The sequence below is a fragment of the Myxozyma melibiosi genome (assembly GCF_037950935.1).
Source record: "Myxozyma melibiosi strain Phaff 52-87 chromosome Unknown BZA70scaffold_1, whole genome shotgun sequence".
In the NCBI taxonomy this organism is placed as follows: Eukaryota; Fungi; Ascomycota; class Lipomycetes; order Lipomycetales; family Lipomycetaceae; genus Myxozyma; species Myxozyma melibiosi.
Window position 1 is genome coordinate 2818932 of NW_027042915.1, and position 15328 is coordinate 2834259.

The window sequence follows — 15328 nt, forward strand, 5'->3', positions numbered from 1 at the left end:
GATCAGAAGGAAGGCAACGGCTATTTCCACATCGTTTGTTTTGCACTCTCGGTGGTATATAAACATCCGTGATTATTCATCATTTGAATCTGCGCCGTTCTTTTTCGTATGAGTATAGTAAAAGCAGAGGAGGTTGACGACTTACTGGTTGTTGGTAGTAATTGACTCGTTTGCAGGCTGAGAGGAAAAAAGTTGGTGAGGGAAGGTTAAGAGCGGCGGTGGTTCTCGAGGGAGGGTAATAAGGTTTCGGGACTGACTTGGTACATTGCAAACAGGCGCGACCTCTACGCTTCACAATGCCGATAACACGATAGGAAAGATGCAAGTAGTTGCATTCTACTTGTAGATAAGTCCTCAAAGCAATTTCGGCATGGTGCAGAGTAGCAATTGATTTGTAAAACAACGTAAAGCTCTGATTGAAGATACCAGCAGCCTGTTGATAAGTCGCCGCACGGACAACCTCCCCCAATCTGGTAACAAATTGCAGGTTGCGATCTCATCCTTATTCCACCCGCTTCCTGCTTCTGACCGCTTATCGGCCTCGTCCAGACACCAGATTCGCACCCTATCCACCTCTCTATCCGCTCAATAACCCCGCAAGATGTCTATGAAAGAAGTCATCGTCGACCCCGACCTCGAAAAGACAAAGATCGTCGAATCGCCTATCCCGTAAGTGCTCGCATGTCTACAACCATGTTTACAGTCCGGTTCCCCTGCCCCTCCATCGCTAACAATCCCCCACCTAGCTCCCCCGGCCCCCATGAAGTTCTCATCAAGGTCGTGGTATCCGGATCAAACCCGAAGGACTGGAAGTTCCCCGTCTACTCCAACACTCCAATGAACTCGGGCGACGACATCGCCGGTGTCGTCGAGAAACTCGGCTCCGAAGTCCACGGCCTCCACGTCGGAGACCGTGTGGCCGCCTTCCACGAGATGGGCAAACCCCACGGCTCGTTTGCAGAGTACGCAATCGCCTACGACTACTGCACCTTTCTCATCCCGGACTCGCTCTCGTTCGAGGCAGCCGCTACCTTACCGCTCGCGACCCTCACCGGCGCTTACGGCCTCTTTGATATCCTCGGCCTGCCTACGCCTTGGCGCCCTGCGACCGAGGAAATCCCGCTCATCATCTACGGCGCCTCGACCTCTGTCGGGTACTTCTCGATCCAACTCGCCAAGCTCGCAGGCATCCACCCGATCATCGGCGTCGCAGGCAAGTCAAAACAAGTCGCCCTCGACGCCGGCTGCGACTTTGTCGTCGACTACACCGCGACAGACGACATCCCCGCCGCCATCCGCTCGTACCTCAAGCCCGGCCAGAAGCTGACCTACGCATGGGACTGCATTTCCGAAAAGGGCTCGACCGAGGCCGTCGTCGCCGCGCTCGAACCCGGCATGGGCTCCAAGATTGCGCATATCCTGCCCGAGGCGTTCGAGCCCGAGAAGCTCGCAAAGTTCGGCGTCGACATCAAGGTCGAGTCTGTCGGCGCCGCGCACAGCGAGGATCCCGCGCGTCGCGACTTTGCGTGGGTGTTTTACCAGCAACTGAGCAAGTGGTTGTTCGAGGGCAGATATAAGACCCATAGCTACGTCGCGGTCGAGGGTGGTCTTGCTAGTGTTTCAAAGGGACTTGCGGATCTTATGGCTCATAAGGTCAGTGGACATAAGAATGTCTATCGTATTGCTGATACTCCTGGTTTGTAATCGAACAATGTAAAGCGTAAGCTCATAGAAAAAAAACATAGACTGAATATTTCTTATTGCAAATCTATCGTACACAACCAGCTTTCAAAGCCCTCTCTAGCTATCCATACTCTCAGCCGACCGCTTCGTAATCTTCTTCTTTCCCTTCTTCTCAACCAGCAACTCATCCAAACTCCGCGCCAACACCGCATTCACAAGCTTCCGAATCTCAACCGCGCCACTATTCGCCGCCTTGAGCACCGCAACCAGCGCCTCGCCCTCAATCGACCGCGACGAGGCTGATTCTGAAGTAGTATCGTCGTCGACCCAGACACCTGTGATCTCATCCCTGCTCGCCATCGAGCTTATGACTCCTCGCGCGACGGTATCGACTGACTCGGAATCCTCGCTCGTCTCGTCTAAATCAAGCGAGACCGCGCCTTCTTTCGACACCTTCACCGCGCACGCAGTCACAACGTCTAATACCTCGATCCCGGCGTCAACAAGCGCTGCTCCTGCAGTCGTCACACACGCAGCAGTCACCTGCTTCACCAACCCCTTCCACCGCGGCGGACCAGAGACCACGACCACCGACACGCTGATCCCAGACTTTGGATACCGCTCGAGTCGGATCGCGGGCACCAGCGACGCGTATATATAATCCGCCAGACTCTTCTCAAGATCGGTATCAAACCCACCACCCTGCTGGATCCCCAGTACGTGCGCGTCAGACGACACCGGCAGAAACTTGACGTCGACAAGCAACTTCGCGGTCGACGAGAACGACATGCGCTGTGGCCGCGGTCCGTTCACGAGAACCAGGATCTTGTGCTTCTGGTGCTCGAGGTAGGCCGACCCTGACGCGTCGGGAAATAGCGACGTTCGGAGGTATATCTCTGTCTTTGAACTCGAGCTCGAATCTTGTGAGCTCTCTGTGGGTGCGGGTGCGAACGTCAACGGCCGCGCCGTGGGGGGGACGAGGATTCGTCGTCTGTCTGACATAAACATGCTGTGTCTTTTTTCCCTACTCTTGTGGTGATATCTCCCAAACTACTCAGTAACGTCGGATCCGATCTCGAGAACTGCTGATTTTAAACAGATCGCGGGGAGATAATGTCTACTTTGACTTGTCTGAATTAGAAAAAAAAGTTGTGGGAAGAAAGGTCCCAAAGCCGCGCAGGATAAAGTTTACATGCGTCCATCGCCTCAAGCCCTTACCTGTTTCGGTAGTACGTCTTTTGAGATTCTTATTCATTATTGTTTTTGTGTCAAGTATCATTGTATTAAAGTGCTATATTATTAATGCAGTTGCAAGCCGTTCATAAATGTGTACAACGACTACTCCTGAAGCGCCCTAATTCCAGTCGCAACCAACTTCCAATACACAGGCGCCGTCCTCCGCCGTTCCTTCTTTCCAATCGCGAGAACAAGCGCAAACGTAGAAAACAAAACAATGCTGATAACCCCCATCTCCACAAACGCGTTCTTATATCCCTGATTTTCAATCCACGGCGTGACTGCGTATCCGTACCCAAACGCCATCGTGCACCGTATGATATTCACCGCCATCAACGTCTCGCCCGCGAGCTCCTTGTAGCTGTCAATCATGTACGAAAGCACAATCGTGCCCGCTGTAGACATTGCAAACCCAAGCATCGCCATGCTAAACACGAGTCCAAACCAGTGCACGCCGTAGTTCGTCCCCACGCCCCAGACGAACATGCCTCCAGGCGGGATGATGCACAGCGCGGCCGCCGCCCACAGCCGGAACTCCGACTCTCGGTATCCCCTGTTGCGGCGCGCAAGACGCACGCAGATCCGATCGTTGACCTCGCCTCCCCAGATGGCGCCGATCAGGCAGCCGATGAAGGGGGAGATGTAAGTCAATCCCACCTGGGACGAGCTGAAGTTGTAGGGAGCGGCGGTCAAGACGACCGAAGCGGTGGCGTTCATGGACGAGAACGCGCAGACGGCGACGCCGTGGTAGACGCCTACCCAGACGACAAGCGGCAGCTTGGCGGATACAATAAACGGACGGATTATGATGCGGAAAAACTCGTTGGGTTTCTCGGGGATGACGCGGTAGAGCGCCAGCGACTGCAGATAAGACCGGCGGGGAGCAAAAGACTGCTGGGTAGGCGCAGGGGCGGGTGCGGCCGCGGACTTGGCCTCCTTTGTCAGTTCGATCGAGAGAGATTCGTCAACTGCGGTGGAGTGGTCGGAGCTGTAGTCGTCGGAAGTGGCCTCGAAGGAGGTCTCGCGGTAGTAGATTGTCTCTTCCATGAAGAAGAAGCATAGGACGCAGGCCACTGCAGATAGAATAGCACACCAGTACTGGATAATTGTCAGTAAGAATCTTGATACAAATTGCTGAAAAGTGCAGGTTCATACCATGACCCACTTCCATCCCATGCTCTGGTTGATGAATCCATTGCACAGAGGGGCAAGATAGGCACCCCCGCTCAACATGAGCAGATATATTCCAAGCTGTTGTCCTCGTTGATGGGTGAAAAATAAATCAGTGATGCTGACTTCACACAAGCACTCAATAGGCGACCCAAAGAGACCAAGCAAGATACGCTGGACAACCCAGGTCGCGTAGCTGGTCGAGTAAGCAGTCCAGACCGAGATTGCACAAGTGAGCGCCAGACTGAGGATGTAGCTGCCGCGGCGACCGAAGGTGAGCGCGAAGGGTTGCCAGATCAGACATCCCCAGCCAAAGAACAAGAGCATTGTGCCGGTTCCAGAGTTGAGATCGGCGACGGAGAGACCGGTCGCGGCGGAGATGTCGGCGAGGATCGAGTAGACGCCTGCGCTGCACCAGCCGACGATGAAGGTGTAGAAATGGACAAGGGCCATTGTGCGCCATTTGCGGGCGGTGGACCAGTTCAGGGGGTCTTCTGGGTCGGAAGAGGGTCTTGGGACGGGGATGATTGATGTTGCAGAGTCATGATTGTGGAGGTCCACGAGGTGGACCGTTCCCGGGACGGCGTTGGGATCGAATTTGAAGAGGGGATCTGCCATTCAGATAGTAGCATGTAGTAAGGATATTAGAGGAGGGACATCAAGAGTGAGGAGTATGGCAGAATATATAGTGGAGTATATAGTGGATCATCTAAGGAAGATGGGTGGACGACGGTCGACCGAGGACGGGAGCATGGTTGGGAGCAGCCGATGAGGAGGTGGGGAAGTCGAGGAAGACAGCGGCACAGAAGACAGAGCAGAAGAGCAGAGCAGGATAAAAAACAGTAAAAAGTATGAATAAATGGATCGATTGAGCGATTGCGCAATTTTCAGGAGCCGAGAGCTAAAAGGTTTGCAGACGGTGGAAGTGGGAAGCTTGGAGGAGGCTCAGGGGTCCAGACGGACGCTAGAACCAAGTGGAGAAGGTGCCAAGTGGAGAAAGGTTTGCAAGCAGGCAGCCGACAGTAGAGAGATGAGATGAGAGTAGATGATGATGATAGGACAGACAGACAGAGGTTGAAGAACAGAGAACAGAGCAGAAGATGCTGGTGGATATGCAGAGTCTGCAGATGTCAACGTGGCAGGTTGATGGCGTCGTTGGCTGCCGTGGCTGTAAACAAGCGAGCAGAAGTTGTTCATCTTTGCTGATGTTCAGATATCCGCCTGCTTCCCCACCCGCCATGTGCTGAGCTTTAGAGGGATCTGTCTGAGCCAGACGGACCACTGTCGTCCATCGTCCATCAGTCACTGCCGTGGAGATGAGATGAGATGATGTGACGCGTCGCTGTGCGGATAGCACCCTCGCTCTATATTCAATTCTTATCACAGACAAGAACAAGAACAACATCTACATCAATTGAGCTTTGAACAAACAAAAAGCTCTCAATTGACTGATCCTCGACTGTCCTTCAAGTATTATCTCATCGCCTGGCTTGGCTGCCAACGACTCCTGAACATCGCCCTCTGCTCTGCTCTGCTCCGGCCCTGCTTCTGCCCTGCTGCTGCTGTGCCTGTCCTGACCACTCTGTCCAAACCACCCTCTCAGACTATTCAACTCTCATATCTCGGATGCTGCTTCTTCAATCCACATTACCTCCACACTGCTCTGCCTTTCGGCTTTTTAGTCATGCATAACATAATCCTTACCTAATCCCTCACTAAGCCAACCTCGGCGACCAGTCGGCGTGAGTGGATTTGGCAGCTTCCCCGCCTCGCCGCGTATTCCGCTGCCCCGCAGACTCACTCGCCTTTAACTGATCAAACCTCAGCCTGGTTGATCTCTGCCGCGATTTCCGCTTCTTGTTGGCTCTGTTCCGCTGTTGTTCTGATACAAGTACTGCGGAAGATCGTTGGAAGAGCAAGAGTTGCATTACAAGAAGAAGAACTGTATTAAAAAAGCCTTTTGACTCCCTATTTCCCTCATCTGCCCACCTGCGCAGCTTAGATATCTCGACTTTTGCACATCTACACATACACAGCACACCATGGCTCCTCTATCTGGCGCAGACAGTACGTCTACACGTTCTTCTACTACAACTACTCCTTCTAACTCTACTTCTAGTCGCAAAGCACAACAGCAAAGACTCGTGCTGGGTCGTCGTCCACGGCAAAGCCTACGACGTGACCGAGTTCCTTCCCGAGCACCCCGGTGGCCAGAAAATCATCCTCAAATACGCCGGCAAAGATGCCACCAAGGAGTTTGACCCCATCCACCCCTCCGACACTCTCGACAAGTACCTCCCTGCCGCAAAGCACCTCGGCCCCGTCGACATGGGCACCGTCGCCGTCGACAAGACCGAAGAAGTCATCGACGACGCCGAGCTCGCGCGACTCGAGCGCGTCAAGCTCATGCCGCCGGTGTCGCAGTGCTACAACCTTCTCGACTTTGAAGACATTGCCCGGCAGACCATGAAGTCGACCGCATGGGCATACTACTCGTCCGGCGCCGACGACGAAATCACCCTCCGCGAGAACCACGCCGCTTACCACCGCATATGGTTCCGTCCCCGGGTGCTGGTCGACGTCGACCAGATCGACCTCTCGACCACAATGCTCGGCTGCAAGTCCTCGGTGCCGTTCTACATCACCGCGACAGCGCTCGGCAAGCTCGGCAACCCCGAGGGCGAGGTCGTGCTGACGCGCGCCGGCCACCGCGAGAACGTGATCCAGATGATTCCGACGCTGGCCTCGTGCTCGTTCGACGAGATCGTGGACGCCAAGCAAGGCGACCAGGTGCAGTGGCTGCAGCTGTACGTGAACAAGGACCGCGAGATTACAAAACGCATCGTGCAGCACGCCGAGAAGCGCGGCTGCAAAGCGCTCTGGATCACCGTCGACGCGCCCCAGCTCGGCCGGCGCGAGAAGGACATGCGCTCAAAGTACGACGAGCAGGCGGCCCAGGTGCAGTCCGACGAAGGCACCGTCGACCGCTCGCAGGGCGCGGCCCGGGCTATCTCGTCGTTCATCGACCCCTCCCTCAGCTGGAAGGACATTCCCTGGTTCCAGAGCATTACCAAGATGCCGATCGTGCTCAAGGGCATCCAGCGCGCTGAGGACGCAATCAAGGCGGTCGAGTACGGCGTCGACGCCATCCTGCTTTCCAACCACGGCGGTCGCCAGCTCGACTTTGCCAAACCCTCGATCGAGGTGCTCGTCGAGGTCATGGCCGCGCTCAAGCAGCACGACTACCAGGACAAGATCGAGGTCTTTATCGACGGCGGTGTACGCCGCGGCACCGACATTATCAAGGCACTTTGCCTGGGCGCAAAGGGCGTCGGCATCGGCCGTCCGTTCCTGTACGCGATGTCGACCTACGGCGAGACCGGTGTCGTGCGCGCGATCCAGCTGCTCAAGGACGAGCTCGAGATGAACATGCGTCTGATTGGCGCCACCAAGATCAACGAGCTCAATCCTTCGTTTGTGGATGTGTCGAGCGTGAGCGCGCATACGAACGTGCCGGTCGACAATCTGTCGAACCAGGCGTACGACAAGCTGATGACGCCGCCGTTCAAGTCCAAGTTGTAGATTAGTTTGTGTTGTTTGTTTTATTCTATTGTAATTCCGTTGTTTTTAATTCTCTATACACAAATACACCTACAAATATACAAAAGATGCATTACAGTCCAGGGGTTACCAAAACGGGAACTGCTCGACTGACTCCCGCAGCAGCCCCGCCGCATCCGTCATCGGCTCATCGCGCGACTCATCCGCACGCGCGAACCTTCACCAAACGCGCCATTGCCCTTCCTTCCTCCTCTTTCCTTCTCCTCCTTAGACAACACAGACAGACATGCGACGATGATGCGCCAGCTCTCTGCTTCCCCATTGCCGGCCTCCTCGCCGCTAGCTCACGCTCAGCCTCCCCAGCTGCAGCAACCTTCCTCGACGCCGTCCTCGCCCGCGGCCGAAGAACAGCTTCTAGCGCAATGCCCCCGCGCGCGCATCGTCAGCTTCACCTCCTCACCGTCCGCGACGGCGTCGTCGTTTATGTCTCCTCCGTCCAGCAAACATGTCGTCAGCGAACGAAACGTAGCCCGTGGTGCGTACTGTTCCTCTTCTCGGCGGCGTCTCCGGTTGCCGTGGCCTCCTTTTGTTGATGTCGCCGCCACCTGCTGAAGCTGAAGGGATTGCGAGCTGACTTCAAGTATACATCATCCAGGCTCGTTGAAGATATACAGGATAGCAGCTCACAACAGCACATTCATCCAATGCGGCAGCGCCGTGCACCCGATACTCAAACGGTATTTCCCGCCCTTCTCCCCATCCTGCTCTTCTCTCTACTCAGGCAGGCTTTACTCATGCTGACTTTTGTCGATATACAGTCTACGATGCTGGCAAATCAAAAGAAATAAATTCATTTTGCCCTTGCCGACACCAGGAACTTATCTCCGCCTCGAAATTGAATCGTATGCTCACTCCCCCATTTCTCTCCCCCTGCTCTGTACACTCAGTTGCTTATAATTAATTGTTCACGCAGAACCGACGACTCTTTACTCCACCTCCTAGAGACAAACCTCGCAAGAAGCTGTCGTCTCCTCCAAAACACCTCCTCCTCGCGCTCCTCATCCCTCAACACAGCCGAAGCCGACGACGACCACGACGACGACGACGATGGCGACGGCGATTACGACAGCGATACCAATTGGATAGAAGCACACCTCGACGGAAAATTCATGGACGCAAGCTCATCGCTGGACGTCAGTGCGTTATCGCCAAAACGAGCAGCGCCAGTATCAGTATCGGCGGCGACGTCGCCTTTGCTTATGAAGCGGACGGCGGGAGGTGCGAAACAGTGGCAGGAACAACAGCAAGAAGAAGAAGAACGAGAACAGGGTGAAGATACGGTTGAGGAGGAGGAGGAAAGCAGTGAAATGGCGGCAGTGTCGAAGGCGTCTTCGGCGGCTAATAGACGACTTATTTTTGAGCAGCAACTCTTGTCGTCGCCGCCGCCGCCGCCGCCACCACTGTCATCAGACAACGCGAACCAGCAGCAGAAGCAAGACGGCGAAGAAAATGACGAGGAAGAAGAAGAACAGAACGAGGAAGGTGACGGAATCGCAACGCCCGAAATCGAGGTCTCGGATAGTCACCAGAGCGAATTGCCCTCGCCCTCCTCGCCCGGCCGCGAATCGCAATTCTCGTTCGCGACAACAGAGTCTGACGTCTCCTCGCTTGTGTCGTCGACCTCTGCTACGGCTGACGATGATGATAATGAGAGTGTGTCGTCTTCTAGCACCACCACGCCGTATTCTACTACCCTGTCTTCTCCTCAGCAGCTGTCGAAGCAGCAGCAGCAACAGCAACAGCAACAGCAACAACAACAGCAGCAGCAGCAACAACAACAGCAGCAGCAACAGCCTACCAAAGACGACGGCTCGACCTCAACAACCTCCACCCCTCTCCACCTCCCGATCCAAAAACCACAAACAGTAGCCTCACGCACCCACGCCCGCCACAAATCACACAACTTCACGCCCTCGCCCCCCGCCCGTCTAAAACCCGCCTACGCAGTCGCAGACGACCTCGCGTGGTCCGATCTTTCGTACGATTTCAACGATCTGTCGATTCAGCCGTACGGGTTTGAGCGGAATTATTGGAAGATGGAGTATAGCAGTGTCGAGCAGGATATGCAGCGGCGGAGGAGTAATAGTGCTGGTACTGCGGTTGTCCAAGAGGTTGAGACGAGGACGAAGATGGAGCAGCAGCCGGCGAGGCGGAAATGGTCGTTTGGTTTATTTTGATGGTTTTTTTCTTTCTCTTTTTGGTATGATACTCTTTTTGGATTTAGGATTTTGTTGTAATGATGGGAGAGGACTAGGAGTTTGGTGTGAATCTATGTATGGACGCGATCTTATATAATATAGAGGCTGAATTGATCTACTCAAAACCCGGTATCCTCAGGATCAATCTTAAACACCTTATCCGGATTCAAAATCCTCTTTGGATCCCACGCCATCTTCAACTTTCTCATCGCATCGACCGTGCTCGGCCCCAGCTCCAGCTCGAGATACCCGCGCTTGCCATTCCCGACCCCATGCTCGCCCGTACAGGTCCCCTCGTTCTCCAACCCGCGCTTAACCATCCGGTCCGTGATTTCCCGCACGCGCGCCTCCTGATCGGATAGGAAGTAGATATTTGTGTGGAAGTTTCCGTCGCCGACGTGGCCCAGCACGCACGAGACAATGCCGTGCGCGTCGAAATCCTTGCGCGTCTCCTCAAGCACATAACTCAGTCGCGAAAGCGGCACCGCAACATCCGTACCCCACATCCGGCACTCGGGGCCAAACGTCTCGTACCCGTAGTCCAAGCACGCGTAGTGCGCATTCTTGCGCGCAAGAAACAGTTCCTCTCCTTCAGCTTGATTCCGCGCCGGCACGAACGCAGCACAGGCGTGCGCATCACACGCAGTCTTGATCGCTTTCGTGTACTCACCCAGTACTTTCTCGTTCACGCCCCCGACGCGGATGAAAAGCGACGGCGTCTCAAGCCACTCGCGCGTCGTCATGTGCGCGAGATTGAGCGCCTTCATCATGCGATCGTCCAGCAACTCGAGCGCACCGGGCTTGATCCCCGCGCGGAAGATATCCGCGACCGCGTCGGTCGTGTCCCGCGTAGTCTTGAACTGCGCAACAATAACTTTCTCAACCTTTGGCTTCACGTGGATCTTGAGCGTCGCCTCCGTCACGACCGCAAGCGTGCCCTCGCTGCCGACGAGCAGGCCGGTGAGGTTATACCCCGCGCTCGACTTGCGCGGCCGCTGACGCGTCTTGATCACCGTTCCGTCCGCGAGCACGGCCGTGAGCGCGATCGTGTTTTCTTTCATCGCGCCGTAACTGACCGCGTTGATCCCCGACGCGTTCGTGGCTACCATCCCCCCGATCTGCGCCGACGGCGCGCAGTCAGAGCCCAGCACGAGACCGAGCGGCGCGAGCGCAGAGTTGATTTCCGCGTACGGCACGCCGGCTTGCACGACGACGTCGAGATCGTCTTCGTGCACGGCAAGGATCGCGTTCATCCGTCGAAAGTCGATGCAGATCCCGCCCGGCCGCACAGAGTAAATATGTCCCTCGAGCGAGGTGCCGGCCGAGTACGGCACCACGGGGACCGAGTAGCGATTACAGATCTTGAGGATCGCAGACACGTCCTCGGTCGAGCCCGGCAGCACGATCGCGGCAGGATGCTGGTCTTCGCCGGGGGGATGGTGCGTGCACGCCGGGTTTGTCGAGTGCGATTCAATTTCCCCCGGCGAGGACGTGACGTTTGCCTCTCCAATCACGGCCGAGATCTCCGCAATTGCCTGCGCGGTCTCTTTCGCGCTCGCGTACCGCGGCCGCGAGAGAAGCGAGGTCGGGATCGCGGAGGAGGTCAGGAACGTCGCGAGGTCGCTGAACGAGGCCGTCATCGGCGCTGCGTCGGAGACTTTTGATTTGAATACATAAGTGGCAATTCCTGCGGTTGCAAGCGCAGAGACGCCTGCGTAGAGCAAAGCTGGTCGTTGTTTGGGTGGAGGAGGAGGGGGAGGGGTTGTGCCTGACGGGGAAGTAGCCGAGGCGGGGGACGTCGATTTTGCGCGCGAACTGCTCGTCCATCGTCGCGCGAACCTCTGCGCGCCACGAGCAACGGCGACGGTTCTCGAGTTTCTAAACACCATTCTTCTTCTCGACTGTCCTTGACTGTCTGATAAGAGCGAGGAAGAGGAGGAGGAAGAGGAGGAGGAAGAGGAGATGAGTCCGAGTGGGGGAGAGTTTAGAGATTTTGTGGGGGGGGTCGAAACCTTAACCCGCAGCACGCAATGTGGCCTCGAGATCAAGTTTACTACCCGATTAGGAAATAGTATACGTGAAGATTATTACTATCAAATACTAACATCGTGAACAGATAAGACAGAGCATTGATACAGTTAGAAATACATTTGTGCTTATATAATTCCCACCTCCTCTTCCTTCTTGCTTCATCTCCCATCCCAGACCGAGCAGTCTAAACCCGAGCCGCGTGCAGAAAACAAAGCTGAAGTAGAAATCAGACACAAAAGAAAAGAAACCAAAGCCAGGCAAGAACTCCGCTCCAATCTCAAAGGCTATGATGAAACCATAACCGATGCCGGAAACCTAGAACAAATAGAGTAACCTTTGTAGATCTTTGAAGAAAATCCCGCAATCGATGCAATGCAGACAATGAAAACCTCGTCATACATGCTAACTCTCTTCTCGCTATTCAATTTCGATCTTTCATGCATTTGTCTTCTTCTTCTTCTTCTTCTTCTTCTTCATTCGTAAACCATGTAAAGGAATAGAGAAATATACACAGAGAAGTAGGTCAAAGAGATGGAAACAATAAAACCAAATATATACAATTGCATAATGAATCATACCGCCGACAACCCAGGCAATTAAATTATAGAATTAATTAGATCAGTAAATCCGGTCATAAAATAAAAAAACACAACACCAGCCATTTATAACGATAACAAATGAATAAAAACATAGAAAAAAATAAACAATCAAGAACGACGACGAACAGCCCAGCCCTTGAGCGCCATGAGAACCATGATCCACGCCATCAAGAGAGCGACGGAGCCGACGGCGATGTTCATGGTGAACATGCTGTCGAGGCCGTAGTAGATGATTGCGTTGACGACCTGCTCGGACGAGGCGACGAAGATGACGCCGCCGGCCATGAGACAGAAGGAAGTCAGGACCTCGGTGAAGGGACGGCTGGGGAGGTACGAGCTCGGAGGGGACTGGAAGAAAGTGATGTAGGTGATTGCTCTGAAGACGGCCGCGATGCAGAGCAGGTAGCCCCACTGCATGTGGATGGTGGTCGAGAGCGCGGTGGCCTGCTGGTGCTGGCTCATGAGCGCGCCGGTGAAGAAGACGGTGAAGGCCGGGAAGGGGTTGAACGAGGCGGCGTAGGAAGCCGGCTCAGCCGCACAGCTGTCGTTACCAGCAACGACGACGGGACGGAGAGGCTTTCCAGCCGAGGCCGGCGACGGCGCAGAGGCGGCAGACGAGGCGTTCGTGGCGGTCGCGACCGCGGCTGAGGCGGCAGAGACGGAAGCGACGCCGCGGATCGTGCGGCTTCTCGGAAGCTTATTGGCGATGGAAGCGTTGAACAGGCTGCGGACGGAGGAGGACTCGAAGAGGAGGCCGCAGAGACCGCCGCCGATGTACATGAAGGCGATGGAGGCGTGCTGGAGGTCCTTGTGAGACCACTTGCCGTCCTTGTTGCCAAGATGCTCCATGAAGATGTTTGTGATGCCGTAGGTGAAGATCAGTCCGGACTCGACAGTCTCGAGCGAGCAGTTGAAGATGCGCGCACCGAGGCCCTGGCGAGAACGCGCGACAGGCGGACGCACGTTCCATGCCCATCCGAGTTCGGCAAAGGCACCGAGGACGCGGCCAAAGGTGAGGATGCCGAACCAGAAGAAGATCGAGCCCTTGATGAAGTGCGCGAGCAGTCCGTAGATCTTGTCCTTCATGCCGAGATTGGTAGCGGTGACGATTCCAGACATGATCTGGAAGAAGCCGATGAGGATCATAGGACGGTTGAGGAGAGAGAAGACGACTGTGGAGAGGAGGTAGAAGGAAGTAAGCGCGCGCTCGGGCAGACGAGAGATGGCGCGGCGCAGAGGCTCAAAGTAGGTAGCGATGGCATGCTGGATGCGGTACTCGACGGTGAGCGGGTGGTGCGGCAGGCTCAGCTTCTCGAGGTCGTCGGCGGTCTCAAGCACGTAGTTGCGCGAGCCGTCGTCGCCGTCGGTGTAGCGGTAGCCATACTCGGAGGGATAGTAATCGTCCGAGTACAGATCCTCATGACCGTCGAGGGTCTCGCCGCCGAGCGATCCAGCGCGGGCGGAGTCGGACGATGCACGGTCGTCGACAGGCTCGTAGGTGGGCGAGGGAGGGACGGAAGAGCTAGAGGCGGCAGAGGCAGCTCGGGCGGAGTAGGGCTTGCGCAGGGCCCAGCCAAAGAAATCGCTGAAGAAGCCGGCGGCGAAGTGGATGGCGAGGAGGAAGAAGATGACCCATCCGAAGGAAGAGTGGATGTTTCCGGGGTAGAGATCAGGGGCGCGCGACTTGTAGATGACGGCGGGGACGAGGCCGACGGCGGTGGTAGCGAGGAAGATGATATGGACAGGGGTGTAGAGGGGGGAGCGGGCGATGGAGAGCATGAGGGAGACGGGGAGGAGGATGGCGAAGGAGAGGATCATGAAGGCGATGTGGGCGATGAGGAAGGATCGCGAGTCGGGGGTGTTGAGGAAGGAGGTGGTGTCGTAGGAGTTGAAGAACTCGGTGGCATTGAAGGGGGCCATGTGCATGCCGCCCATTGTCGCGGGCGAGGGAGGGGAGTCTGATTCCGGTTCGTCACCGTGGGCGGCGACGGAGAGGGAGAGGGCGAGGGCGAGGATGGGAAGAGTGAGGGAGGACTTCATTGTGAGGGAGGAGGATGAGAGAGGATATGGAGGAGTAGGAAGGGGAGGAGAAGAAGCGGAAGGAAGCGGGTTAAATACAAAGCAGCCGGAGTCGAGGAGAGCAAGGAACGAAAAGCGCAGAGTCCGCTGGTTCTTCTTCGCGGTCTGAAGCCTGACGCAGAAGCGCGCGGAAGATTGGCCTCTCGGTCCCGAGGTAGCCGAGCATAGGCGGAGTTTATTTAGCCGGATGTGGCACAAGTGTAGTATAGTTTGGCAGCTGTGCGACTCGCTTGACGGAAATCCAAATGGACGAACAAATTGAAAAACCGTCGCCGGCCCCTTCGCAGAGCTTCCCCACCGGCCGGGAGCAGTGATAACAGGAGCAAAGCCTGCCTAAACAGTTGCAAACACATCACCGACCCATCCACACCGTCCCCAGCCCAACCCCGCCCGCCGACACGCGCGACGCGGAGACCGGCACATGCCGTCGCGATTTCATTTGCACGCGAGGTCCGAGGTCAGCAACTCCCAAATGACGTCGGCGCAGAATCTGTGAAGGCGGCCGGGAGACGGCGGTTTGAGTTTGGATTTTGCCAAACCTTCTGTTTTGGGCCAGTGCCTGTTTGGGCAATCTTAGCTGCCGCGAGTGCCGGTGATGTCATGGGCGGAGGAGGGAGGGAGGTTGATCTGCTTCTGCTACTCCTTCTCCTCTTCTTCCTGCTCTATCTGCCCCGTTCTCCCTCAAATCAGCCCATCGCCCGGAACAGCGGC

General features: G+C 55.8%; 7 protein-coding genes across 7 annotated transcripts; 3 read left to right on the plus strand and 4 right to left on the minus strand.

Moving 5' to 3' along the window:
- Nucleotides 1-498: 498 nt before the first annotated feature.
- On the plus strand, nt 499-1767 carry BZA70DRAFT_273061 (chaperonin 10-like protein). The gene is made up of 2 exons (XM_064911769.1): nt 499-669; nt 747-1767. The coding sequence occupies exons 1-2, from the start codon at nt 602-604 to the stop codon at nt 1702-1704; spliced, it is 1026 nt and encodes a 341-aa protein (XP_064771192.1). The 5' UTR covers nt 499-601; the 3' UTR covers nt 1705-1767.
- A 33-nt stretch (nt 1768-1800) lies between these two features.
- On the minus strand, nt 1801-2685 carry BZA70DRAFT_287483 (3' exoribonuclease family, domain 1-domain-containing protein; the record flags this gene model as incomplete). Its single annotated transcript, XM_064913957.1, has 1 exon — nt 1801-2685. One exon carries the CDS (start codon nt 2683-2685, stop codon nt 1801-1803), a length of 885 nt encoding a protein of 294 aa, XP_064771193.1.
- A 263-nt stretch (nt 2686-2948) lies between these two features.
- Nucleotides 2949-4880, minus strand: BZA70DRAFT_38106 (major facilitator superfamily protein). Its single transcript, XM_064915071.1, has 2 exons — nt 4075-4880; nt 2949-4017 (listed from the first exon to the last, which is right to left on the minus strand). Exons 1-2 carry the CDS (start codon nt 4705-4707, stop codon nt 3022-3024), a joined length of 1629 nt encoding a protein of 542 aa, XP_064771194.1. The 5' UTR covers nt 4708-4880; the 3' UTR covers nt 2949-3021.
- Nucleotides 4881-5709: 829 nt separating this feature from the next.
- On the plus strand, nt 5710-7826 carry BZA70DRAFT_38399 (putative mitochondrial cytochrome b2). Its single transcript, XM_064915076.1, has 2 exons — nt 5710-6156; nt 6209-7826. Exons 1-2 carry the CDS (start codon nt 6132-6134, stop codon nt 7669-7671), a joined length of 1488 nt encoding a protein of 495 aa, XP_064771195.1. The 5' UTR covers nt 5710-6131; the 3' UTR covers nt 7672-7826.
- Nucleotide 7827: 1 nt separating this feature from the next.
- On the plus strand, nt 7828-9957 carry BZA70DRAFT_38225 (inheritance of peroxisomes protein 1-domain-containing protein). Its single transcript, XM_064915072.1, has 4 exons — nt 7828-8185; nt 8306-8387; nt 8469-8552; nt 8624-9957. Exons 1-4 carry the CDS (start codon nt 7945-7947, stop codon nt 9885-9887), a joined length of 1671 nt encoding a protein of 556 aa, XP_064771196.1. The 5' UTR covers nt 7828-7944; the 3' UTR covers nt 9888-9957.
- A 61-nt stretch (nt 9958-10018) lies between these two features.
- On the minus strand, nt 10019-11873 carry BZA70DRAFT_273067 (uncharacterized protein). The gene has a single exon (XM_064911770.1). It carries the CDS (start codon nt 11795-11797, stop codon nt 10028-10030), a length of 1770 nt encoding a protein of 589 aa, XP_064771197.1. The 5' UTR covers nt 11798-11873; the 3' UTR covers nt 10019-10027.
- Nucleotides 11874-12514: 641 nt separating this feature from the next.
- On the minus strand, nt 12515-14898 carry BZA70DRAFT_38307 (uncharacterized protein). Its single transcript, XM_064915075.1, has one exon. It carries the CDS (start codon nt 14576-14578, stop codon nt 12647-12649), a length of 1932 nt encoding a protein of 643 aa, XP_064771198.1. The 5' UTR covers nt 14579-14898; the 3' UTR covers nt 12515-12646.
- Nucleotides 14899-15328: the final 430 nt, after the last annotated feature.